Source organism: Chelonoidis abingdonii, chromosome 2 (genome assembly GCF_003597395.2).
Source record: "Chelonoidis abingdonii isolate Lonesome George chromosome 2, CheloAbing_2.0, whole genome shotgun sequence".
Taxonomy (NCBI): Eukaryota; Metazoa; Chordata; order Testudines; family Testudinidae; genus Chelonoidis; species Chelonoidis abingdonii.
The window spans coordinates 129,584,615-129,611,435 of record NC_133770.1 but is presented as its reverse complement, the minus strand read 5'-3'; the positions used below and the strand labels follow the sequence as shown (position 1 = coordinate 129,611,435).

Sequence of the window (26,821 nt, the reverse complement as noted above, 5' to 3'; positions counted from 1 at the left end):
CCTAATCACTGGGATATTGGGTATTCTGAACATACACACCAACCAGTCCCCCAAATCCCCAGCTGGCTCACCCCAGCTGTATATTGTGTGGATTAGGTATACTCAGAGCATGCCTACCAGATCGGGCCACAAAGGCAAGATAGGCAGGAGAAAGCCTAGTTTGAAATCACACTGGGGTAAGGCTTCTTGCAGATTACCTAGCTGTGGGAAAGTGTTAGGATTTTGGCAATATTGTGTATTCCCGGGGGGCGGGGGGAATTGGGATTAGGTGTTGATAGGGTTAGGCAGCAGCAGAACAATGGTTTTGTGAATGTCAGGCATCGAAGGCTATTATTTAGGAACCACTAAGTCCCTTTGTGCCCCACAGTGTCTCTGGCTCCTCCTAGCATAGTGGGCCACCATCTTCCCTCTTGGCAGTTATGGCTTCAATTCCCATTGAGAAAAATGGAAAGGGGGCAGCAGTTTGTGAAAAATAAACTCATAAATAATAAATAAATGGAATGATTTATATAATTAATAAATACATGAAAAACAAATGGCAAAAAGCGACCATTAATCCTAAATATCTTTTCAAAAGCTACCCATTGCATCAGATCTACTCAACAGGTAGGCCAGGAAGGGGTACCTAGGCTGTATGTGTGTATATGCAGGGTCACATAAAGAGGTCCAAGAAGAAGGGTGAATTTGGAGGTGGTGCACATGGGGTAATGCAGGGAGGTGTGAGAGGAAGAGGAACTTTGGAGGACAGAAGGGATGGTGAAACTGGTGTACGCTTTGGCTATTTTCTTCTGCTCTAGCTAAAAAGGCAGTTGAAAAATCAAGTTTTAACTGATCTATATGCTTGGAGCTGCTCCATGGTAAGGTAAAGCAGCTAGAGCATACCAGTAAATCCGGCCATAAAAGTTAAAATTAAGAAAGTGATTTAAGGTTGATACTTCATATCTTCAAATCATTAAACCACCACATAGTGACATTGTTTCTTCAATATTCATGTATGAAATTTTATTTTATAAAGAAAGGACACTCCTAGGCAAAAACTGTTAAGATATCATTAAGGTGGAGTGTACTGTTTAGCAATTTAGGGTAAACTACATTATAGGGATGTTCCAACTATCCTAGAACCTAGATTATAAACATCAGTGGGTTTTGGACTAGGTCCTTAAATATTACACAAAGTATTTTAAATTCATGTCAGCAGAGGAGTATGAGAACAACGGCACTTCAGTCTCTCTCCTACAGCTAAATAAGAATGCTTCTTTATAAAATTGGTTAACAGAGGTCTTGAAAGTCTGTTCAGATCAGTAGTTTGGTGGACAAAAACCTATTGAATTGACTTTCACTGTCTTAATAGCTAAAATAACTACTATAAAATCCTGTTCTGCAAGATGAAACCTTTTAGAAAATGTTAAGAATTAGATACAAATTCTATTTACACAAAAATACAATTACAGTATTGTAACAAGGTGCACTCACCTCCCACAAGCACTCCGTCTCAGTGAGTGTGCCTGCATACTCTCAGTTTGTGGTGTGTCTTCGGTGACTCAGCCCTCCAGCCAAGTTAGTCTTCCGAGGTGCATATCCAACAGGGGCCTTTCTCAGAGCCCTCTGTAACATCTTTCTCAAGTTGTCCCTACTCCAGAATAGAGCAGTGCCCCAGGCCTCCTTCCCTGGAGGCAGTGTCTTCACCCTCTCAAGGCCTTTCTGGCTTCAGCTAGGCCACTACAATTGCCCTTCTGGGGTGCCTCAAAGTTCAGGCCATTTCCCAGTGGCTGAGGTGGGAGGGAACCCAGGCCCATCCTCTACTCCAGGTCCCAATAAATAGCAGACGTGCTATGTCCCTTTATCTAAGCTACACTGCTGCTCTAATTCCCTGGGCCACTTCCCCATGGCTCCAGCACATTCTTCACCCTTACCTCAGAGCCTTGTCCTGATGAAGTCCCAGCAGCCAGCTCAGAGCTCCTTCTTGCTCTCCCTGGCTTTCAGCAGCACTGCCCTGTCCAAGGTCCTGTAGTTCTCTCAGCCAGCCAGAGATGCCATCCACTCTCCTCCAAGCAAGGGACTGGACTCAAACTGGCCCTGCAGTGCTTCTTACACTAGCCAGCTGGGTCCCGATTGGCTGCTTCCCACACAGCCACTCTAGGCAGCTTGGAGGACCGCTCTACTGTCTTTTTCTGGGGTGGGATGTGGCAGGGGGCATCAGGACCTAGTCCACCCAGTCACAAGCACATTAAACCTTAGACTGCAGTTATACATACTCCAAAAGGAAATAACGTATAGCTCAGGTTATAAAGTGAAAATAATGGAAACAACTTTTGAGGTTTCACCTTGTTAGTTTCTAGGGGAATTAAATTGCATTAAATACTAGACTGCCTTCTAGATGGTTTCAAATATGATTTGTAAGATGCTATATTTTATAAATACTTAGTTTATAAATTGAACAATCAGATTTTAAAATGAATGAATCTAACATTTCAATTATGCTGTCAAAGCAAAGTTGAAAGTGTTGAATACTAATTTTATAAATATATGTTCTTGATTCTTTTAAAGTATAATTCATATAAATTAAAGGTTTACTCCTGCAGCTGCTCCCTCTGTCCTACTCCCATTGACTTAATTGAAAGTATTACCACACTACATCTGGCGCTATGCTGACGAGAGCGCGTTCTCTCATCGGCATAATTACTCCACTTTCACAAGAGGTGGCAACTATGTCAGCAGGAGAGTGTCTCCCACCAGCATAGCGTGGTATGGACAGCGTTTAAGTTGATGTAACTTACGTCTTTTTCACATCTGAGTGACGGAAGTTACAACGACTTAAGTGGTAGTGTAGACCAGTCCTCAGAGTTCTGTGTATACCACATCTGTAGGCCTATGATGGGTCTATTAAGTTTTTACTGTAGGGACTTGGCAATGCCTTAATCATGTCTCTACTATGGTACTTCAGTTTCCCTTCATTTGGGGTAGTTGGTGATTCTGATGCAGTTTAGCTTTCCACCCAAACCATAAAGTCTTTCCTTTCCAGGGCAACAAAAAGTACAGAAGAAACAAAATACATTCCTTTCCCCTCCTCAGCCATAATCTTCTTCCAGGAACATATGTTCTCTCTCTGCCTGCTACCTTCATTCAGAGGAGCGAGGGGTGCAGTATTGCTAACCCCAAAGTTAAAAGATAATGACTCTGAGGGATTTTTAAAATTATGTTGTGTGTTTAGGTCTCTTGATTATTCAATGCTTCCTGCTTACACACTGGGTGAGTGAGACAATTAGTGTTGCCAGCACTCCCAAATGTATTAAAGTGATTTTGACCTCCTACTGCGTGATATCTCATCCACTCATCTGCCCATCAATCAATTTTGCACCCCACCCAACTTCACCTCTGCTCCTTCTGTAGTTGCTGGGGCTCTTCATCCCTCTCTTCTAGGCTAGCGAGAGTTGCAGCAGGGTCCTCTTCTCCTTTCCAGACTGGGGGTGGGCAACTCCAAGAGCCCGTCACCCCCCCATCAGTCTTTTGCCAAACCAGGCGTTGCAGGAGGAGAAAGGGGAGCAGAGCTGCTCTGAACTCATGGGCTCTTTCTGCTCCCTCCTCCCCTCTGTGAGAGAGGTGTCTACTCCTGTGGGTTGGAGGGAGAGCCCTTCCTGCACCAGCGCTGATTGGCTGCTATGTCCCAGGAGCGGGGGGGGGGGAGGTAGTGGGAAAAACAGCCAGTCAAAAGGGGATTTCCCACAGTCAAAGTAGGGTGACCATCCATCCCCAATTGAGTGGGACAATCCCAAAATACAGAGTTCAAGTCCTGGTCCTGGACTGAATGACTCAGATAGCATTTGTCCCGGATTCCTTGCAGTGCTGCTCCATGCCTGCCCAAGGCTCAGGACTGGCACCAGTCTCTTCACGGTGGTTGGGGAGGAGGTGTGAGCTGGACTTTATCTCCCCTCTCCCCCCAGGAGGCTTCACTCCTGCTTCTCCTCTTCACCCCAAGCCCCACCCCCTCGCCAGGTCAGAAGTGAGAGCTGGGACATGGTAAGAGATGACCAGAGAGCCCTGGCTGCTATGGGGTGCCCTGAACTCTCTGCCTGCCCTTGGGGGGCTGGGGACACAGGCTAGAGACTGCTCTTGGGCACCCCAGCCCCCCACCCAGGGCAGGTGGAGGATCCAGGGCTCCCCACAGAGGCCCAGACTCCTTGGATAGCTCTTACAATGGCCTGGCTCCAGATTCCGTCTTGGTCAGGGGGCAGGGTCTCTGCCTGCATGTGTCCTGCTTTTGCCTTTTGAAAAGGTGGTCACCCTAGTCAGAGCTGAAATTTGCAAGAGGTCTGGAGCTTTTCCTATCATCCGAGACTGGCTTCTGCATCAGCCAAACTCATGTGACACACAAGAGTTGTCAACACTGGAAGTGGGGCTTTGTCCCTCTCTTTCAGGAAGCCCTGGTCTGGGACCCCTCAATAAAAGCAGGTATGCACAGCAAGCCTCTGGCTCACACCAGTTCTCTCCTTCCAGGCCCTAACCTGCTACTTCCACCACAAATTTAAATCTTTACCACTTGTGATCAGGATCACCTTTCTTGATGTAAGGGTAATATCAATAGTCATTTGTCCCGCCTCTTTGGATTCCTTTTCAGGTCTCAAACATCTTATCCTCCTCTTGAGTTCCTGCCCCTTTAGGCCTGCTCCCTGGCCCTTCACCAGTACTCTTAATGGATATTTCTACTCCAGATCTTGCTTCCTCTCTAGTGTCTTCTTCCTCTGAATGGAGCCTAACAGGTATGGGCTTCCCTGGCCTCTCGCTGTACTGAAGGAAGATTGTGCCTTATATTTCCTGGAACTCCTTCTCATCCTGTCTTGATACAACTTACAATTCCCAAGGTTTCCCTGGGACTTAGATCTCCCATATTCCATTTTTTGTGTGCTAAACCAAGACCAGGGCTTTTTTTTGGGTTATAGCTTCCTTTAAGGGTCAATGTAACAAGACTAACAAATATATTTGGGCATAAACTTTTGTGGGCTAAAGCAACTTCATCAGATGCATGCAGTGGAAAATACAGTAGGAAGATATATATATCAGAAAACATGAAAAAAATGGGTGTTGCCATACCAACTCTAATGAGACAAATCAATTAAGGTGGGCTATTATCAGAAGGAGAAAAAAAACTTTTGTAGTGATAATCAGGATGGCCCATTTCAAACACTTGACAAGAAGGTGTGAGTAACAGTAGGGGGAAAATTAGCATGGGGAAATAGTTTTTACTTTGTGTAATGACCCATGCACTCCCAGTCCTTATTCAAGCCTACTTTAATGGTGTCCAGTTTGCAAATTAATTCCAATTCTGCAGTTTCTCATTGGAGTCTGTTTTTGAAGTTTTTTTTGTTGAAGAATTGTGACTTTTAGGTCTGTAATTGAGTGAACATGGCAGTTTGAAGTGTTCTCTGACTGGTCTGTGAATGTTATAATTCTTGACGTCTGATTTGTGTCCATTTATTCTTTTGCGTAGAGACTAGTTTGGCCAATGTACATAGCAGAGGGGCATTGCTGGCACATGATGGCATATATCACGTTGGTAGATGTGCAGGTGAATGAGCCTCTGATGGTGTGGCTGATGTGATTAGGTCCTATGATGGTGTCTCTTGAATAGATATGTGGACAGAGTTGGCAACGGGCTTTGTTGCAAGGATAGGTTCCTGGGTCAGTGTTTTTGTTGTGTGGTTGCTGGTGAGTATTTGCTTCAGTTTGGGGGGCTGTCTGTAAGCGAGGACTGGGCTGTCTCCCAAGATTTGTGAGAGTGAGGGATCGTCCTTCAGGATAGGATGTTGATCCTTGATGAAGGTACTTCTAGACTGAGATCAAGTGCTTTCTTAACCTTTTCTTTGATAAATAGATTGAACTCCTTAAATCATTCTTAGGACTACTCTCTGAACTGTTTCCAGTTTTTCAACATCCTTTTAAAAATGTTAACACAAGAAGCGGACACTCTATTCCAATAGAGGGTCTCACTGGTGCCAAATACAATGGTAATAACCTTAATATTCCTGCTCAATATTGCCCTGTTTATACATCTAAAGATCACCTTATATCCCCCTGACAATAGCACTGCACTGATAAGCGTCAAGGCTGACATGAGCAAAGTCCTTTTCTGAGTCACTTTTTTATAGGATGCAGTCCCCTATCTTGTAAATATGGCCTACATTCTTTCTTTCCTAGATATATAACCTTGCATTTGGCTTTATTAAAACGCACATTTGATTGCACCCTATTTACCAAGCAATCTATATCATGTTGTATTAGAGACCTATTGTGATGTTTCTCAAGCCACCTGGGGCTAAGAGTCACTTTGTCACCACCTGCCTCCAGTGAGAGGGATTCTTGCCTGTGCCAGCTGGTGGTTAGCTCCCTAGCACAAACAGCCCTTCTTTTGCCTTGAAGGTTGAAAATAGATGCACCCCCAGCCCCTGAGTTCCTTCAAAGTGTCCCCATGTGGTATCTAGCCCTGATCACTGATTACCCATAGAAATCCCAGATCTTCTGTTCCCAAAGGAAAATGTACCAAAGTTTACCTTCGATCATCACTTCTGTATCACACATGATAGTTGAGTTCAATTACAGTAAAACAAAAGGAAATTTATTTAAGCAAAAAGTAGAGATTAAAATAGAAAAGTGTGAGTGAAAAAATCATAAAACATGTACTAGAGTGTACAATTAATAGCTACCTTTACTATCTGATAAAGTAGATTGTCACCCCAAAGTTCAGTTTCTTACAGTGCTTGTTAGCTCCAAGGAGCTAGGGCCAGTCTTCCATGAAGCACCCCTGCTTATCAAGATACTTCCATAATGAATGGATGCAGAGTATCTTTCCCTATCACCGCATATACTGAATGAGTCTGTTGTCTTTATTCAGACAAGATAGTCCCCTTGCTGTCATATAATTCCTCGTCACTTCTGAGTGGTTTTGAATGTTTATAGATGAGGCTAAGATTTAGTCATGGGTATTTTTAGTAATATGGACAGGCCATGGGCCATAAAACAAAAATGCATGGCCTGTGACCTGTCCATGATTTGTACTATAAATACCCTGATTAAATTTTAGGTGCTGCAGGTATTCTGAAGGGAAGGGGTGTTCTGATGGACTCTACTGCTGCTGGGCAGGGGCAGGCCAGGGCCACTCCTAGGGGCCCCAATGCTGCTGCTTCAGGGGAGGGGGTAGCCTGGGGGCCCTGCTGCTTCCACCCCAGGGGAGGGGGTTGGACAGTGGCTGGTGTGGCTGGCCCCAGGGCTGCCCCAGAGGCTCAGGTGGCCCTGGGGTCAGCTGCACCAGCGTCTGCAGGAAATCCTGGAAAAAGTCACAGAATCGGTGACTTCCGTGAAAGACTCACAGCCTTATTTATAGTTTGTCTTTGGTGGTTTCCATTAACTTCTGGGTTGGTGCAAAGGTAGATACTACCTTACCAACCAAGGAAAGATGACAACTATCTCCTATTTGAATGGGCCATCTCTGATATATTATTCCCCAATGATTGACTTTCACGCCAAGACTATAAGGGCACAGTTTTTCAATATAGTTACATTATTCCTTAAATATTACCCAGACATACATCTGCTATAAGTGAATAGTGATATGCTACAAGCTTTTAGTACAGACCTCACATGCTAGGCTTTATGAATAAATACATGAAAGCAGTGTATTAAGTGTAGTGAGTTTGTCAGGTCTGAGACAGGAGTTGCCTGTAAAGAACCGTGAACTCTTTGCCAGTTGACACCAATGTGCTTCTGTTTATACATCCAAGGATACATTCACTCTTTTTGCCACACTATCACACTATTCAGCTCTGAGGATGAGAAAACAAACATCTGATAGATGTTAGTCACACATACTGCACAAAGGTGTTCAGATATTAGGATGATGAGCACAATATAAGAATCTGAATATAATAGTTATTTGTCCACTGTGACTCCTAAATCCTTTTCAGAATCTCTGATTTCCAGGATATAGTCCTCCATTTTATAGGTGTGGCCTGCATTCTTTGATCTTAGGTGCATGGGCTTGCCTTTGGCTGCCTTAAAATGCATTTTGTTTCAATTGGCCCATCCTACCAAAAGACCCAGATCACTTTCTATAGTTGCCATATCATCATTTACCACCCTGCCAATCTTTGTGTTATCTCCAAATTTTACCCAGCAGCGATGTTACATTTACTTTCAGATAACTGATGAAAATATTGACTAGCATCAGGCATAGATCTAAGCTCTTTTAAATATTGATACAGCATTTGTTTTCTTGCCTTCTGGAACTTCCTTACTATTCCAAGATCTACTAAAAAATTATCACCAGTGAGCCAAAGAGTTCTCTGGCAAACTGTTTTAAAACTCCACGGTGCAAGTTATGTGGCCTTTCTGATTTTAAAATGTTTGACTTCACTAGATACTCTTTAACATCTTCCATAGTTATTGCTGGAATAGAAAAGTATATTATCATTGTATGATATAACTAGTTCACTCAACTTTTTCCAAATACAGAACAAATATGTACATACATTTATTATATTTGACAATTTTAGCATCTTCATCTAGTAATGAACTTATATCAGTGTTCAGATTGCTTTCCCAACATACATTTTAAAAAATTCTTCTTGTTGTAATATGAGGACTTCGTCTGTTAGCATTCCCTTGCAGTCGGATAAGGAGCTACAAGATCCCAACTCCATCCCCCTTATGCCGCCACATTTGATTCAGTATTTGTCAAGTCCTTGTTATGACCCAGAGCTGTGGCCAGGTTCTTAATAGTCTCTGCCCTCCAGGATAATGCAGAGTCAGAAGCTCCATGGCTTTAGTGGGGCTAGACAGCTCTAGATCGTCTCAGTTTAGAGACTTCTTCTCAAGAGTCCTTGGCTGGAGAAGGTAGAAGAACTCAGATCCATGCACTCCACTCAGTGTTCCAACTCTGGGCATCCAGAACCAATCATTCTCTATTCTGTGCTGCTCTATAAGCTATTTCTTACCTCTCCTTCTCTATAGGCTCCCCTAGCCTCTTGCCCAGGACCATGCTTCTCCCTCTTTGGAGCACTGGTTTCTCTGGAAGCTTCTCCCCAGTCTACTAGAGGGATTATATCACTGCAATTCTTCTCCCTCTCTGGCAGTTTCTCTTGTCCTCAGAAGTCCCTCCTCTAACTGAGGTCCTTTTATCATGTCTGGGTGCTTCCCTGCCTAATTAACTACCTCCCAGTTACTTGATGAGTTAACTACTCCTAAGTAAATATGAGTTGCCTCATTCCCCATTGTGGAGCCTGTCAGAGGGCCACTTACCCACTGACATTGTTTTTAATCCTATTGGTCATGAATTCTTTCACTGATACCTTTAGCTTCCCTTTATCAATTGTTTGCATTTCTTAACTTCTAATTCATTCTTTATTATTATCAACTTCCCTCCTTTTTTTTATCTCTTTACTTTTTAGTGCTGCTCTCTTTTCTCTGCAATTAAGTATGCCCGATAAAGACTTGTTATGTGATTGTGGCTTTTTGGTGCCACTAGATTCATGGATTCAAGAGACATGGAAAAATAAACACACTTTTCTAAAAAAAAAAAAAAAAAGCAATGAAGGTTAAATACAATTTTCATATATCACAGTTGATCATAGAATATCAGGGTTGGAAGGGACCTCAGGAGGTCATCTAGTCCAACCCCCTGCTCAAAGCAGGACCAATCTCCAACTAAATCATCCCAGCCAGGGCTTTGTCAAGCCTGACCTTAAAAACCTCTAAGGAAGGAGATTCCACCACCTCCCTAGGTAACCCATTCCAGTGTTTCACCACTCTGAGTGAAAAAGTTTTTCCTAATATCCAACCTAAACTTCCCCCACTGCAACTTGAGACCATTTCTCCTTGCTCTGTCATCTGGTACCGACTGAAAACAGTCAGATTCCATCCTCTTTGGAACCCCTTTCGGTAGCTGAAAGCAGCTATCAAATCCCCCTCATTCTACTCTTCTGCAAGACTAACAACCAGTTCCGCAGCCTCTCCCATAAGTCATGTGCTGCAGGGCCCCAATCATTTTTGTTGCCCTCAATCTGGAACTCTTTCGCAATTTTTCCACATCCTTCTTGTATGCGGGGGCACCAAAAATGGACACAGTACTCCAGATGAGGCCCACATCCAATGTTGAATAGAGGGGATGATCAGTCCTCGATCTCTGGCAATGCGCTACTTATACAGCCCAAGATGCCCTGTTAGCCTTCTTGCAAACAAGGGCACACTGTTGATCATATCCAGCTTCTTGTTCATTGTAACCCCTAGGTCTTTCTGTAGAACTGCTGCCTAAGCCATTTGGTCCCTAATCTGTAGCAGTGCATAGGATTATTTCGTCCTAAGCGCAGGACTCTGCACTTGTCCTTGTTGAACATCAGATTTCTTTTGGCCCAATCCTCTAATTTGTTTGGGGCCCTTTGTATCCTATCTACACTCCTCCCAGTTTAGTGTCATCTGCAAACTTGCTGAGGGTGCAGTCCACGCCATCCTCCACATCGTTAATGAAGATATTGAACAAAACCAGGCCCAGGGCCGACCCTTGGGGTACCCTGCTTAATATCGGCTGCCAACTAGACATGGAGCCATTGATCACTACCTGTTGAGCCCGATGATCTAGCCAGCTTTCTATCCACCTTATAGTCCATTCATCCAGCCCATACTTCTTTAACTTGTTGGTAAGAATACTGTGGGAGACCATATCAAAAGCTTTGCTAAAGTCAAGGATTAACACATCCACTTCTTTCCCCTCATCCACAGACCCAGTTATCTAGTTATAGAAGGCAATTAGGTTAGTTAGGCATGACTTGCTGTTGGTGAATCCATGCTGACTGTTCCTGATCAGTTTCCGCTCCTCTAAGTGCTTCAGAATTGATTCTTTGAGGACATGCTCCATGATCTTCCCAGGAACTGAGCTTAGGCTGACCTGCCTGTATTTCCCTGGATCCTCCTTCTTCCCTTTTTAAAAGATGGGCACTATATTTGCCTTTTTCCAATCATCCAGGACCTCCCCGGATCACCACGAGTTTTCAAAGATAATGGCCAATGGCTATGCAATCACATCCGCCAACTCCTTTAGCACCCTCAGATGCATTAGATCTGTACCCATGGACTTGTGCATGTCCAGCTTTTCTAAATAGTTGTTAACCTGTTCTTTCACCACTGAGGGTTGCTCACCTCCTCCCCATACTTTGTTGCCCAGGACAGCAGTGTGGGGGCTGACCTTGCCTGTGAAGACTGAGGCAAAAAAAAGCATTGCGTACATGAGCTTTTTCCACATCCTCCATCACTAGGTTGCCTCCCCCATTCATTAAGGGTCCCAATTTTCTCTGACTTTTTTCTTGTTACCAACATACCTGTAGAAACCCTTCTTGTTACCCTTCACATCCCTTGCTAGCTGCAACTCCAACTGTGTTTGACCTTCCTTCTTACACCCCTGCATGTTCAAGCAATATTTTTACAGTCCTCCCTAGTCATCTGTCCAAGTTTCCACTTCTTGTAAGCTTCCTTTTTGCATTTAAGCTCACCGAAGATTTCACTGTTAAGCAAGCTGGTCGCCTGCTATAGCCTGCCATTAGCCTTTTTCCAGTAATCTGGGACCTCCCCGGATCACCATGAGTTTTCAAAGATAATGGCCAATGGCTCTGCAATCACATCCGCCAACTCCTTTAGCACTCTCGGATATAGCGCATCTGGCCCCATGGACTTGTGCTCGTCCAGCTTTTCTAAATAGTCCTGAACCACTTCTTTCTCCACAGAGGGCTGGTCACCTCCTCCCCATGCTGTGCTGCCCAGTGCAGCAGTCTGGGAGCTGACCTTGTTCATGAAGACAGAAGCAAAAAAAGCATTGAGTACATGAGCTTTTTCCGCATCCTCTGTCACTAGGTTGCCTCCCCCATTCATTAAGGGTCCCACGCTTTCCCTGACTTTTTTCTTGTTGCTAACATATCTGAAGAAACTCTTCTTGTTATCTTTCACATCCTTTGCAACTCCAGCTGTGTTTTGGCCTTCCTGATTTCACTCCTGCATGCCTGAACAATATTTTTATACTCCTCCCTGGTCATTTGTCCAATCTTCCACTTCTTGTAAGCTTCTTTTTTGTGTTTAAGATCAGCAAGGATTTCACTTAAAGAAAGAAGTCAAGCTGGTCACCTGCCATATTTACTAGTCTTTGTACACATCGGGATGGTTTGTTCCTGCAACCTCAATAAGGATTCTTTAAAATACAGCCAGCTCTCCTGGACTCCTTTCTCCCTCATGTTATTCTCCAAGGGGATCCTGCATATCAGTTCCCTGAGGGAGTCAAAGTCTGCTTTTCTGAAGTCCAGGGTCTGTATTCTGCTGTTCTCCTTTCTTCCTTGTGTCAGGATCCTGAACTTGACCATCTCATGGTCATCGCCTCCTAGGTTCCCATCCACTTTTGCTTCCCCTACTAATTCTTCCCGGATTGTAAGCAGCAGGTCGAGAAGAGCTCTGCCCTTAGTTGGTTCCTCCAGCAATTACACCAGGAAATTGTCCCCTACACTTTCCAAAAACTTCCTGGATTGTCTGTGCACCTCTGTATTGCTCTCCCAGCAGATATCACTAGCAAGACAATACGGAAGTAGCTTGATTTCATAGATGCTCAGTTACTGTGATAAGCACCATAGAAACACATAAACATAATTAGGGAGGAAAAAATATTAGTCAAAGTTTAATATGTCCATGTAAAGTGTCATTCAGAAAAATTGTTATATCATAAAATAGATCAATACTACAATTACTTTTTGGAGTGAGATCTTAAAAGTTAACAAATTTCAGAATTCCCACATAATTGGCCTCTAAATTATGCTGATTTGTTGGTATATTTTGGCATTCACTTCCATTTTTCAGCATACTTAAGTAGGGCCACAATTCATGAACTACGAGAACAAAGAAAAAGACAACTGAAAGTTTGAAAGCAAGTCTAATACTCACATTCATTGCAATTGTTTCAGATGAACATTCTCAAAAATCCCCGTGTATGGCTTGATGCAGCCACCCAGATATTTTTCTCTCTCTCCTTGGCTTTTGGAGGACTTATAGCATTCTCAAGCTACAACTCACCAAAGTAAGTATGGCTACGACTTTCACAGATTAGATTAACCATTTGTTGCATATTCTTATAACTGTCAAAACCAGCATTTATTTGTGATACTTGTAAAGTATCTTATCAAAGTTTGATCTTCCAATGGCTAAACTATGTTCACACTATAAATTTGTATTTTAAATAGATTAGAAAGAAAAAATTACTCATTTTAAACCTGAAGGGAAAAAAGAAGACTATTTCCCAAATATCACTATTTTAATTTATTAATATCATAAGAATATTATGAATATTATTTCGTATTGAAACTGAGCATAATTTCATTTCAGGACTTACATTTTGTGGTTTTCCTGTGGGTAAAATTATATACACAAACACACACACACATATATTAGGGCTGTTGGTTAATCACAGTTAACTCACGTGATTAATTCAAAATTTAATTGTGATTAAAAAATTAATCAGGATTAAAAGCAGTTTTAATCACATTGTTAAACAATAGAATACCAATTGAAATTTACTAAATATTTTTGGCTGTTTTTCTACATTTTCAAATATATTGATTTCAATTACAACACAGAGTACAAAATGTACACTGCTCACTTTATATTATTTTTATTACAAATATTTGCACTGTAAAAATGATAAACAAAAGAAACAATATTTTTCAGTTCTCCTCATGCAAGTACTATAGTGCAATCTCTTTATCATGAAAGTGCAACTTACAGTAGAAGATTTTTTTTGTTACATAATTGCACTTAAAACAATGCAAGATTTTAGAGCCTAGAAGTCCACTCAGTCCTACTTCTTGTTCAGCCAATCTTTAAGCCAAACAAGTTTGTTTACATTTACAGGAGATAATGCTGCTCACTTATTTACAATGTCACCAGAAAGTGAGAACAGGTGTTTGCATGGGACTTTTGTGACCGGCATTGCAAAGTATTTACTTGCCAGATATGCTAAACATTCATACGCTCCTTCATGCTTCGGCCACCATTCCAGAGGACATGCTTCCATGATGATGATGCTCATTAAAAAAATAATTCATCAATTAAATTTGTGACTAAACTCCTTGGGGGAGAACTATATGTCTCTGGCTCTATTTTACCTGCATTCTGCAATGTATTTCACATTGTAGTAATCTCAGATGATGACTCAGCACATGTTCATTTTAAGAACAGTTTCGCTGCTTATTTGACAAAGCGCAAAGAAGATACCAATGTGAGATTTCTAAAGACAGCTACAGCACTTGTCCCAAGGTTTAAGAATCTGAAGTGCCTTCCAAAAGCTGAGAAGGATGCGGCATGGAGCATGCTTTCAGAAGTCTTAAAAGAGCAATACTCCAATGCGGAAACGACAACCTGAACAACCAAAAAGAAAATCAACCTTCTGCCAATGGTATCTGACTCAGATGATGAAAATGAACAGCATCAGTCCACACTGCTTTGGATTGTTATGAGGCAGAACCTATCATCAGCATGACGCATGTACCCTGGAATGGTGGTTGAAGGGACATATGAATCTTAGCACCTCTGGCATGTAAATACCTTGTGATGCTGGCTACAACAGTGCTATGCAAATGCTTGTTCCCACTTTCAAATGACATTGTGATCAAGAAGCAGGCAGCATTATCTCCTGCAAATGTAAACAAACTTGTTTGTCTGAGAGACTGGATGAACAAGAAATAGGACTGAGCGGACTTGTAGGCACTAAAGTTTTACATTATTTTATTTCTGAATGCAGTTGTTTTTTTTACATAATTGCACATTTGTACATCTAACTTTCATGATAAAGAGATTGCACTATTTTTTTGTTTTTTTTATAGTGCAAATATTTGTAATAAAAATAAATATAAAGTGAGCCCTGTACACTTTGTATTCTGTGTTGCAACTGAAATCAATATACTTAAAATGTAGAACACATCAAAAATGTTTAATAAATGGTATTCTATTATTGTTTAACAGTGCGATTAATCAAGCAATTAATTTTTTTTAATCGTTTGACAACCCTATATTATATAGACATAGGGGTTGTCAACACTTGTCTATATAATATAGACATAAGTGTTTTGACAACTAAAAAAGACAGCACTGAGGCACTGATCATAGCAGCCAAGAACAGGCACTGAGCACAGATCCATTGAAACAGGGGTCTACCACACTAGAGAGGGGGGGACCAATGGTGCAGACTGGTGCAGAGAGGCCTCAGAGAAGTCCAGAACATAAACATAGAATGCAGGATTAGAGATGAAGTGTGGTTTCAGCATACACTCGATGTGATTGCTAAGTACCAGTGGCTGCGAGGAACATGCACTGAACCACAACCAAGGCATGTGTACGAACTTATAGACTGCCACAGAAAGAATGTCATTTTAGTGAAGGGTCTAGATTTCTCCCACGACCAGATGGAGATTCCACAGAAGGTTGTGGGGAGAATAGCTAAGGAGCTAAGATTCTGTGGGACTTCCAAGATCCCAGTTAATAGCGACAGGCAGTACTGGCCAATCAACCAGACATCGTGGTAAAGACAAGACCGAAGACAGCGGTGGGTGTTATGAATAAGGGATTATAATAAAGCTAGTGCCAAGTGACAGCAACTATCATGGAAGGAGAATATGAGAAGCTGGAGAAGTACCAGGGCCTGAAAGGAACTAGAGAGGATGTGGAAATGAAGGCAAAGTGGGTTCCAGGTGTTGGTAGAGAGGGCACTCGGGGCTGTGACTCCTCGTTGTGGAAGTGTGAATGTTATGTGTGCTCCAGGGCCGATCCAGGAACAAATCAGAGCCTCTTTGTCCAGAAGAGTGCAGTGCTAGGAAAGCTAAGATACTGCAAACAGAACCCTCAACGGTCCCAGAGCCTCGTGGTCAGTAAGGACATCCCGAGGCTGAGGAAGCAAAATACCACCCAAGCGTGTTGAAGAGGGTGAATATGTAATATATATATATCTATATATATAGATATAGATATAGATATAGACATAGATAGATATATATATAGATATATATATATATATGGATAAACAGTCCACAGTCTATGTCCATGAATTAAATTGTAGACTAGTGACTAAAAACTAAATATTTGCTAAAATATATATGTTGAATAAACCTTGTCATGTTTGTAAATTAATTTATATGTGTTCTCTTTCTAGAAATGACTGTGAGAAGGATGCTGTGACAATAGCAATTGTAAATAGTATGACATCACTGTATGCCTCCATCCCAATTTTTTCTATTTTGGGGTTTAAGGCAACCACTCGTTACTGGGACTGCCTGGACAGGTGGGACATTTGGGTTTTCAGATGCTACAGTGCAGCCTAAATAGATAACACGCTACAGCAGAAACATTTTCAGAGAACCCATTTGTACTGAAGGAGAACAAGTTATAATAGGAAACCTAATATAAACATTTTTATGGCAAATGCACATTAAAAGGTCATTATCAATAATTATCAGAGGAGGCATTAATAACATGTAAAACAAATACTAAAATACTTATTCATTATTATTATTTATTTATTTGTATTACAGTTGTGCCTGAAGGCCCCAGTCAGGGATCAGTGCTAAGTTGTGTTAGGTGCTATTCAACTATATAGTAAAATGACATTTCCTGCCCCAAAGAACTCTGTCTTACAAAACACAAGTGGCTCTGACAACAGGTGGATGCAGGAGGGAGAGGGGACAAGGTAGCAATAATATGAACATGTTTTTACAAAGCCCTGCTGTATGTATTCTGTCTGCATAGACAGTCTGAAGGTGGAGTTTGTATTTGAAACTATAAGCCATATTGTAATACTTAGTTCTCCAAATATTCTCCCCATAATTATTTTGACAACAATACCCCCATTTAACATTTTTGTTTCTATTATGAACACTGTATATAACTGAATGCAATTCTCTATTGATATTTTAATAAATATATACAGTACTTACTATAGCTAAGTGAGTGAAAAATAGATAATGGGCCCCTGCAAAAGCTTCTGTAGCTATAATCTAAAGATATCTAAACAAATTCTTATTATACATTAAGGAAAAATGTTGAAGCACGCTTTCTCTGGCAGGAACATTATTGGTATCATCAATGAATTTGATCTTCCGGACCAAAGCATCATGAGAGACAACTATACAATCTGGTTTGGATTTCTGAATACAACCCATCCAAAAAAAATCACTAGTCTCAAATTGAGAAGTTGTGACCTTCAAGAATTTCTTGAGCAGGTATCATGCTTGCATGCTACAAAATAACCTTGCCCAAAAATGTTATGGACCATGATACTTTTCATCTTCCCAATGTATATGTTCCATTGTACTTGCAAAACATTGCTAAAAAAGAACATGGGATACCTACCAAACCAACCGTATTGCTTTTGTTTCTACGTTTCAGGCATCACTATTGTTATAAAAACTTTGAGCTCAAAGTTCTCTGGTTTAGCATTCCAAGAATTCTTCTATCAATTTACACCATAACACAATTTTTTAAACTGCACCAAGTTTTTCCCATCTGGAAGCTACCATGGACACGATTCATCCTAATTTGGCTTATTTGCATAGCACAGGAAATATATTTGGACCAAGAATTCTTTTAAAAATGAATCTTACACTATATCCCTAAATACATATTTAGGCACCTAAATAAGTGCATTGATTTGCTGTGACAAAGTTCCTCCTCTACCTTGGTGGGTCCTACGCTTATTGGCAGATTTGCTCACCTCAGTGATCTTCCCCACAGTGTGGGTGCACTCCTCCAGTGTCTGATCAGGAGTTGAGAGGCTTAGCGGGAACCCGGGCCCACCCTCTACTCTGGGTTCCAGCCCAGCACCCTATGGATTGCATTTGTCTATAGTACCTCCTGTAACAGCTGCATGACAGCTACAACTCCCTGGGCTACTTCCCCATGGCCTCCTCCAAACACCTTCTTATCGCTCCACACCAGAGAGACTTTTCCTCGGGGGGAGGGGGGCTCGGGGGAGGGGGGGGACGGAAGAGGGGGGGGGAGAGGGGGGAGGAAGGGGGGGGTGAGGGGGAGGGGGTTTTAGGGGGGGGGGGGGGGTTTTGGTGTAGTCTGATAACCGTGTGTAACTCCTAGTCCACCCCCACCCCCCCCCCACCACCCTCCCCCCCACCCCCCCCCCCTCCCAGCAGCACACTCTCACCCTACCCCCTCACCCTCTTGCGCCTCTTGCTTCCAGCTCCCTCACACACACTTCCTTCTCCTCCTGGCTTCCCCCTCCACCACCCCACACCTGACTGGAGTGAGTCCTTATTAAAAGCCAGTGCCCTGAATTAGCCTGCTTGATTGGCTGCAGGATTGTTCTACTCAGCCTGTCTGCCTTAATTGGTTCTAGCAGGTTCCTGATTACTCTAGTGCAGCCCCTGCTCTGGTCACTCAGGGAACAGAAAACTACTCACCCAGTGACCAGTATATTTGCCCTCTACCAGACTCCTGTACCCCACTGGTTTGGGGCTGTCACACTGCAAAAATGCTTAATAGCTAGCAGTTCCCACTGACATCAGCACTTAACACTTCTGAAAACCAGATAATTTATTTAGGAGCCTAATTTACAAACTCATTTTCTTAAAATTAACAGATTCTTAGATTTTTAAGGCCAGAAGGGATCATCTAAGTCTGACCTCCTTCATAACACAGGTCACAGGACTTCCCTAAATTAATTCCTGCTTCAAGTCCAATAGCTTGAAACTAGAGCAGGCATCAGCAGCCTTTGGCACATGGTATGCCAGGGTAAGCCCCCTGGCAGGTCGGGCCGGTTTGTTTACCTGCCCCGTCTGCAGGTTTGGCTGGCCGCAGCTCCCATTGGCTGCGGTTCACCTTTCTAGGCCAATGGGGGCTGTGGGAAGCAGTGGCCAGCATATCCTTTGGCCTGCGCCGCTTCCTGCAGCACCCATTGGCCTGGAACAGCAAACCATGGCCAGTGGAAGCCACAATCAACCAAACCTGCAGAGGCGGCAGGTAAACAAACTGGCCTGGCCCACCCCTGGTGGGCTGCGTGCTGAAGGTTGCCAATCTCTGAATTAGAGCATCTTGTTTAGAAAAACATACAGTCCAGAATCTTTACCTTGGAGTTTAGAATTTGAATGAACAAGTTCTGCATGTGCATTATAATGCTATATGTTTGAAAAATTAATCTTATTAATCAAAATGTGCTATCTGTTTGTGAATTCTGCAGAGTGCATCTGGAACTGGCCTTGCCTTTATTGTTTTCACTGAAGCAATTATTCTGATGCCTGGCTCACAGGGCTGGGCTGTCCTGTTTTTTATAATGCTGTTCTGCTTAGGTCTTTCTTCTATGTTTGGAAACATTGAGGGAATTTTGACTCCTCTCTTGGAGCTTCATGTTGTATCTAAATCTGTACCTAAGGAAGTTCTATCAGGTGAGCAGGTCGTTTATAGTGACTTTCTTCATTTTGTTTACAGAAGCTAGGCACTTTATTAAACTATTAAGAGTTCATGAGTTTGTAAACATTTTATGGGGAGTTAGCTTGCAATATTTGCTCATAGCCACTTCAAAATGTAAATGAAGATATTACAATTGTGAGTTCAACTACTTTATCAAGTCTTTTTATAGGAGACACAATGTATAGATCAGATTGTGTTGTTATGGCAGAAGTTGCCAGATGATAATGTTACATAGTCCTTCACATTTTTTTCTTAGCTTAAGAGCACTGTTCCATCTTTGAAAAAATGCTTGTGGTATTGTTAGTTTTCATATGTAGTTTCCTTTTGTGGAAGCAAGCAGAATAAGCGTGTTCTCTACCTTAATCTCTCCAATGAGAGCCAATTAGTGAAGCAGAATTGCTCCCAGGGAACTGGGCATTGGTGCTGTAGCAGGTTCTGTTTGGCTTTCCTCACTGGAGTTTAAAAATGATTACTGGCAACTGGAAATGGATCCAAAGGACAGAGGAAAGACTGCTTTCACAGCAGAACAAAGCCTGTGGCAATTTAAAGTAATAGCTCTGGGTTTATGCAATGTTCTTGCCACCACTGAAGCTTTTGGAGAAAGTATTGTATTCCATCTCTCTCTAAGACTATTGCACTTGGATCCTAGTTCATGATAAAAATTTGAGCAAGAGCTGCTACATTTACAAAAGGTCTGCAATAAGAATAAGGGTGCTGATCTGAAAATGAACCCAAGGAAATGTGAGCTATTAAAAAAATTACTCTGGGCACACAATTAGTGAGAAGGCTATTTTGCCCCAAGAAGTCTTTACAGGAATCAGAGATTACCACAATGCAGGATTTCGACTGACAGAAAGAAAAATGAGGCAATACAGAACTGGAAAATTCTCCAGATACCAGTAGATTTAAGGAGTTTGGTAAGCATCTGCACTGAAGTTCCATTGATGAGTTCTGCATAGGTTGTGTGAGAAGACCATTTCAGTGGTCATGGGAGTATGATTTGACATTTGCACTACTAAAAAGAGCATTAGTGACCATCTTTGTCTTAGCACATCCATGTTTCAAAAGCTTTTTCCCCTTTCCAGATAAAAATAACATTAAACTAGAACTACTTCTTTTCTTCTCTGGCCCAGTACTACTCCTTGACCTCCAGCTAATGCACAGTGAGCCCTTACCCTTATGTATACACTGTGCTACAGTGGCATACAGGTTGAGATCTTCCATTCAGAGCACACAGCTCAATTTCAGGAGTCTAGGGACTCAAGAGTCCACAATCCTGAGTAGTTTTGGGACCAGTTCCACAGTATAAATTAGGGCAATTGAAGGCCACACTAAATTATGCTGGAAGCCATTTGCCCCAAACAGTCTTTACAGGAGTCAGCAATTACCAGACTGCAGAAAAGCCCTAGCCACACCTCTCACATCATTGGCAACAGGCAGCTGGAGGCTCTGACAAAAAACTGCCACACCTGCTCTACACTCTAGAGGATCCTCCTGCACTATACTAATTTTCCTGTGGCCAGTTACTCCAGCTTTATGGCTGCTTTGCACCACAGTTCAGCATCTCTTGGCCAAAATGCCATGGAGAATTTGGCCTGTGTATTAAGTCCCCAAACAATATAGTACTTTGAATTTAACTGTTGCTTACACTAAGAGAGCAAGTTATAGCTCTATACAAAAGTTTGTTGGATAAAAGTGTTAAAATGAGAACAAAAATATTAACCATATCTGAACAGAGTACCCACCATGTATTCTTTATTAACAGAAATAAATTTTTTATTTAGGTGTACTATGCCTGGTCTCCTTTGTGATAGCTCTATGTTTTACCCTGAGGTCTGGCAGTTACTGGCTTGAAGTTTTTGACAGTTATGCGGGTTCTTTGCCTTTGCTAATCATCGCTTTCTTTGAAGTGACTGGTGTTGTCTATGTTTATGGAATTAAAAGGTAAACTGGGAACAAGTTTGGGTTTTTTTTTTTTAGGACTGTCAATTAATCACAGTTAACTCAAGCGATTAATGCAAAACAAATTAACTAGATTAAAAAAATTAGCTGTGATTAATAGCAGTTTTAATCCTACTGTTAAACAATAATAGAATACTCATTTAAATTTGTTTTCTACATTTCTACATTTTCAAGTATATTTATTTAAATTACAATATGGAATACAAAGTGTTCAGTGCTCACTTTATATTATTTTATTACAAATATTTGCAGTGTAAAAAAGATAAACATTAGAAATAGTCTTTTTCAATTCACCTCCTACAAGTCCTGTAGTGCAATCTATCGCGAAAGTGAAATTTACACACGTAGAATTTTTTTTAACGTACCTGCACTCAGAAAAAAACAATGTAAAACTTTAGTGCCTACAAGTCCACTCAGTCCTACTCCTTGTTCAGACAATTACTAAGACAAATACGTTTGTTTACATTTTGTGACTGAACTCCTCAGGGTAGAATTGTATGTCTCCTGCTCTATGGTTTTACCCGCATTCTGCCATATATTTTGTGTTATGACAGTCTCAGATCGTGGCCCAGCATATGTTGTTTTATTTAAGAACACTTTCACTGCAGATTTGACAAAAAACACAAAGAAGGTACTGTACTAATATGAGTTTTCTAAAGATAGCTATAGCGCTCGACTCAAGGTTTAAGAATCTGAAGTGCCTTCCAAAATCTGAGAGGGATGAGGTGTGGAACATGCTGTCAGAAGTCTTTCTGCATTGGAGTGTTGCTCTTGTAACTACAGAACCTGAACCACCAAAAAAGAAAATCAACCTTCTACTGGTGGCATCTGACTCAGATGATGAAAATTAAGGTGCATTGGTCCTCACTGCTTTGGATTGTTATCAAGCAGAACCTGCCTGTTCTCACTTTCAGGTGACACGGTAAATAAGAAGTGGGCAACATTATCTCCCATAAATGTAAACAAACTTGTTTGGCTTAGTGATTGACTAAACTAGAATTAGGACTGAGTGGATTTGTAGGCTGCAAAGTTTTACATTGTTTTGTTTCTGAGGGCAGTTATGTAAAAGAAATAAGTCTGCATTTGTAAGTTGCACTTTCACAATAAAGAGATTGCACTACAGTACTTGTATGAGATGAATTGAAAAATACTATTTATTTTATCTATTTTACAGTGCAAATATTTGTAATAAAAAAAAGTAAAGTGAGCACTGCACACTTTGTTTTCTGTGTTGTAATTGAAATCAATATATTTGAAAATGTAGAAAAATATGCAAAAATATTTATAATAAATTTAAAATGATATTCTATTTCTGTTTGTGATTAAAACTGCGATTAATTACAATGTTTTTTAATCTCGTGAATAATTGTGATTTTTTTTTACTCATTTGACTGCCCTATTTTTTTCATTTATTGTAAAATACATATATTTCTATAACTCTGTGAATGTTAGAGATGAAATAGTAATATATTATAACTTTACTGATTTCGACAGTGCTTTTCACTATTGCTGTGAATGTGGCTAATTTCATATGCTTCCTATCTGGGGTTGTACTTGTAAAACAGATATATATTAAATAAATGGAGGGTGCTTCCTGGTTATGGGGCAATGAATGCATTCAAGTCTAAATGAGGTCCAAAGGTCAAAAGTCAAGTGATTTACTGTTCCAGGTGAACCTGACTGCCTTGTAGACAGGGAATACCTTCATGTTGTTATAAATGAGTTTTTTTCAAAAATATATTATTGTTTGTTTCCATTTACTGTAAATTTTTCAGAACTTTACAGTAAGTACCAAATACTGTCCCAAGTGTAACACCCAGATGGGCTGCAAATGTGGACTCTCCCTATATGTGGAATCCTTTCCCCACACTCTTCTCTTCACAGCCTCCTTCAAGAAACAAGCAAATTTATCTATCCACATCTTTTTTCATCTATTGTTTGTTCACCTTGCCTGACATACCTTTCACTGTCATCTGTCTCTGTCTAAATTTGTGCATATATCAGGAAAAAATCTTCATATCAAGATATTTGTTTTTCTGTTGGCATATATATAGATGCTTAATTCCCTTATGGCCTGACATTAATCCTTTGATTAAAACTTATGTGCTTAACTTTTCTTTATATTTGTCTATATTTGTCTATATTTAAAAACAGTTATACTTTCTTCTTGCATTTTTCCAAGGAATAGAATTCTGCAAAGGCCACTAGGTAATTGTCAGATATCAAAACTCCAAGATTTAGTCCTTGTATATTTTAACAGCTAAGGAAATCAGAGAATCCAAGAAATGAATTGCAAAAAACGGAGCCCAGTAACTTTACAAATTATTCTTGTTTTAATTCTTTAAAATGTATTTAATTTTGTTAATAGTCTGGTTAAAACAACTACTCTTAATCTTGACACTTTATTTTTATTTTTGAGTACCTCACTTTATCAACTTCTTATTCTTTATCAGTTTTGTATGGAATATAGGTAAGGCTGCAAATCTGTCAGGGAGGTCATGGAAGTCATGGATTCCATGACTTTCTGGGACCTCCAGGACTTCTGCAGCGGGCTGGTGCAGCTGGCCTGGGGCCACTTGAGCAGCTCAGGCAGTCTCGGGCCAGTGCCCCACCGCTAAAGCAGCAGCAGGAGTTTGGGTGTGGGAGGGGGCTCAGGGCTGGGGCGCAGGAGGGGGTGAGGGCTCTGGGTGGTGCTTACCTTGGGGAGCTCCCCAGAAGTGGCAATATGTCCCTCCCTCAGCTCCTAGCTCTGCGCGCTGCCTCTGACCACAGGCACTACCCCTGCAGCTCCCACTGGCCGCGGTTTCTGGCCAATGGGAACTGCAGATCTGGTGTTTGGGTCCAGGCAGCATGCAGAGCTAGGTGCTGAGGGACAGACATGTCACCGCTTCTGGGGAGCCATGAGAACCCAAGTAGGGAGCCTGCCAGCCCTCCCAACCCCACCCCCCAGCACCCCGGCACCTCCTGGGCCGCTCTCCCCCGAGCACCCCTGGCACCCACGAGTTGCCTCTCCCCGAGCACCGACAGTGGCTCCCAGGGCTGCTAGATCCACAAGCTTTAGTCAGGAGTATACAGTACAAGTCATGGACAGGTCACGGGCCGTGAATTTTTGTTTACTGCCTGTGATCCGTCCATGACTTTTACTAAAAATACTCATGACTCAAATGTAGTCTTAAATATAGAGAACATAGCATCTATATAGAATAGAGGTTTTGCAGGCATTATAGATATCACTTCCCATTTTAATTTTAACAGAAACTTCAATTAAAACATTTTTAAAATAGGAATTTAAATAAAAAGTTGTTCAATTACTATGGAAGCTGCTAACTGAGAAGACATATCATTAAACATTTTGTAATCAATTAAAAAATTTAAAATTGTAAATCAAAAGGTAAGGTTTCCTAAACAATATAACACCAACCTTAATAATCAGATCTCTCTGTCACCAAACACCTTTCCATCTCTCAAGTACACAATTAAGTAAGAAAAAAAAATGCCAATGACTGACACCCAGGCAAACTTAACTGTGCCCCTTGCATCAACACTCACAATCACTACACAGTCTAAACGAACCTTAAGCATTCAGTAGATAGCTTCCGCTAAGCTAGCTATATTAAAATATTTTAATATTATTCATATGGAGGCTGGAAAAAGTCTGGCCTTACATAAATATACTATACATAAAATATATTTGATTCAGTAGTATTTGAATTTCATCAATCTGTCCACCTAATCTGGCCCCCTAGAACCTATAGAGTATAAACATATCCAAACATATTTTCTAATGAGAAAAATAATTCCAACTCTCTCTAATTAGACTAATATAATTGGAGACAAAGCCACTGTTTGAAAATAGAATAAACATAATTCTCACTCCAGATTATAAATCTGTCCTATACATTAAAGCAAACTGTTCATGTAATAAAAAACATCAAACTTGATATTACACAACTATACATGCAGTTATATTATTCATATTTATCATGTTTAAAATGCATATGAAAGTTCAGGCCAGCTCCCAGTAATGTCAAAGATTTGACCCTGATTTCAGTGGAATCATAGAAGATCAGGGTTAGAAGGGACCTCAGGAGGTCATTTAGTCTAACCCCCTGCTCAAAGCAGGATCAGTCCCCAAATAAATCATCCCAGCCAGGGCTTTGTCAGGCATGATCTTAAAAACCTCTAAGGAAGGAGATGCCACCATCTCCCTAGGTAACCCATTCCAGTGCTTCACCACCCTCTTAGTAAAAGAGTTTTTCCTAGTATCCAAGCTGGCTCAGGCATGGTCATCATAACACCAATTCAAGGGCACAGATAAGAGGATGGTCACTAAGAATTTCTTTTTAAGATCTGTGTGTGCTATATTAGTTGGGGAGTGGTTTAATCCTCAGCTGATGTAAATACAGTCGCATCCACTGACTCCAGCTGAGCATCAGGTCTAAGGTTTCTAAGAGCAATACATGTGCACACATACCACTGAGCAGATTTATAGAACAATTCAAACATTAAAAAGTATCAAGGATTCCGATGGCACCACGAAAGCTTATGCCCAAATAAATCTGTTTGTCTTTATGGTGCCATCGGACTCCTTGTTGTTTTTGTGAATACAGACTAATACGGCTAGCTCTTCATAATTAAAAAGTATGGAAATCACAAGCTGAGGATCTGGCCTCTTAATTGTAACTTAAAGGTTTTTGTTATTAATTAAAATCCAGGGTAAGGACATAAGAATGGTGGAAGCGTGTATGTCTTAATATACTCCTCATAAAATATATAATATATTCCTCAATAAAAATGTAAAAAAAAATTGTATAAATCTAAAAATAATTGTAAACATTATTTGGCTCATAGGTTCAGTGATGATGTGAAATGGATGACAGGACGACAACCAAACTTCTACTGGCAGGTGTCATGGAGAATTATTAGCCCTCTGCTGATGCTTACAGTCTTTATTGCCTTTGTTACCCTTCAGACACAGAAGCAACCAAGCTATGCAGCCTGGAATCCTAAATATGTATGTTGTCCAATATTTTTAATCCATTTATTTTCAAAAAATCGTTGTTACAATCTTCTCCTGTCTCCTGATGCTTCAAAATTAAGGCACTCACCTGGGTGGTAGATATAACTCAAATCTTCTCTCTGCCTGATTCAGAGGAGGCATTTGAATCTATATCTCCTACCTTCCTAATCACCAGGCTCAAAAGTCAATTTGTCTTTCATTTTGGTCCAATGAGTATTTAAGTATTTGTATGGAACAGCTTCAACAGTAGCAACTGAGAGCAATCCAACTCCCTAGAGTTGATAGCCTGGTGGTTATGATGCTCACTTCAGAGGAGAGAGCAATGAGTTCATGTTCCTACTTTGAGGGGAGGGATAGCTC

The 26,821-nt window shown here is 41.1% G+C and overlaps 1 protein-coding gene across 1 annotated transcript in view; it reads left to right on the top strand.

The window, feature by feature from the left end:
* The window catches only part of LOC116817010 (sodium-dependent neutral amino acid transporter B(0)AT3-like), a 62,131-nt gene that overhangs the window by 34,217 nt on the left and 1,093 nt on the right, over nucleotides 1–26,821 (top strand). The window contains exons 6-11 of the mRNA XM_032766726.1: nucleotides 12,981–13,093; nucleotides 16,217–16,345; nucleotides 17,126–17,282; nucleotides 19,250–19,454; nucleotides 21,264–21,423; nucleotides 26,293–26,455. Coding sequence (XP_032622617.1) covers nucleotides 12,981–13,093; nucleotides 16,217–16,345; nucleotides 17,126–17,282; nucleotides 19,250–19,454; nucleotides 21,264–21,423; nucleotides 26,293–26,455 — 927 coding nt within the window. The remainder of the gene's footprint in view (nucleotides 1–12,980; nucleotides 13,094–16,216; nucleotides 16,346–17,125; nucleotides 17,283–19,249; nucleotides 19,455–21,263; nucleotides 21,424–26,292; nucleotides 26,456–26,821) is intronic.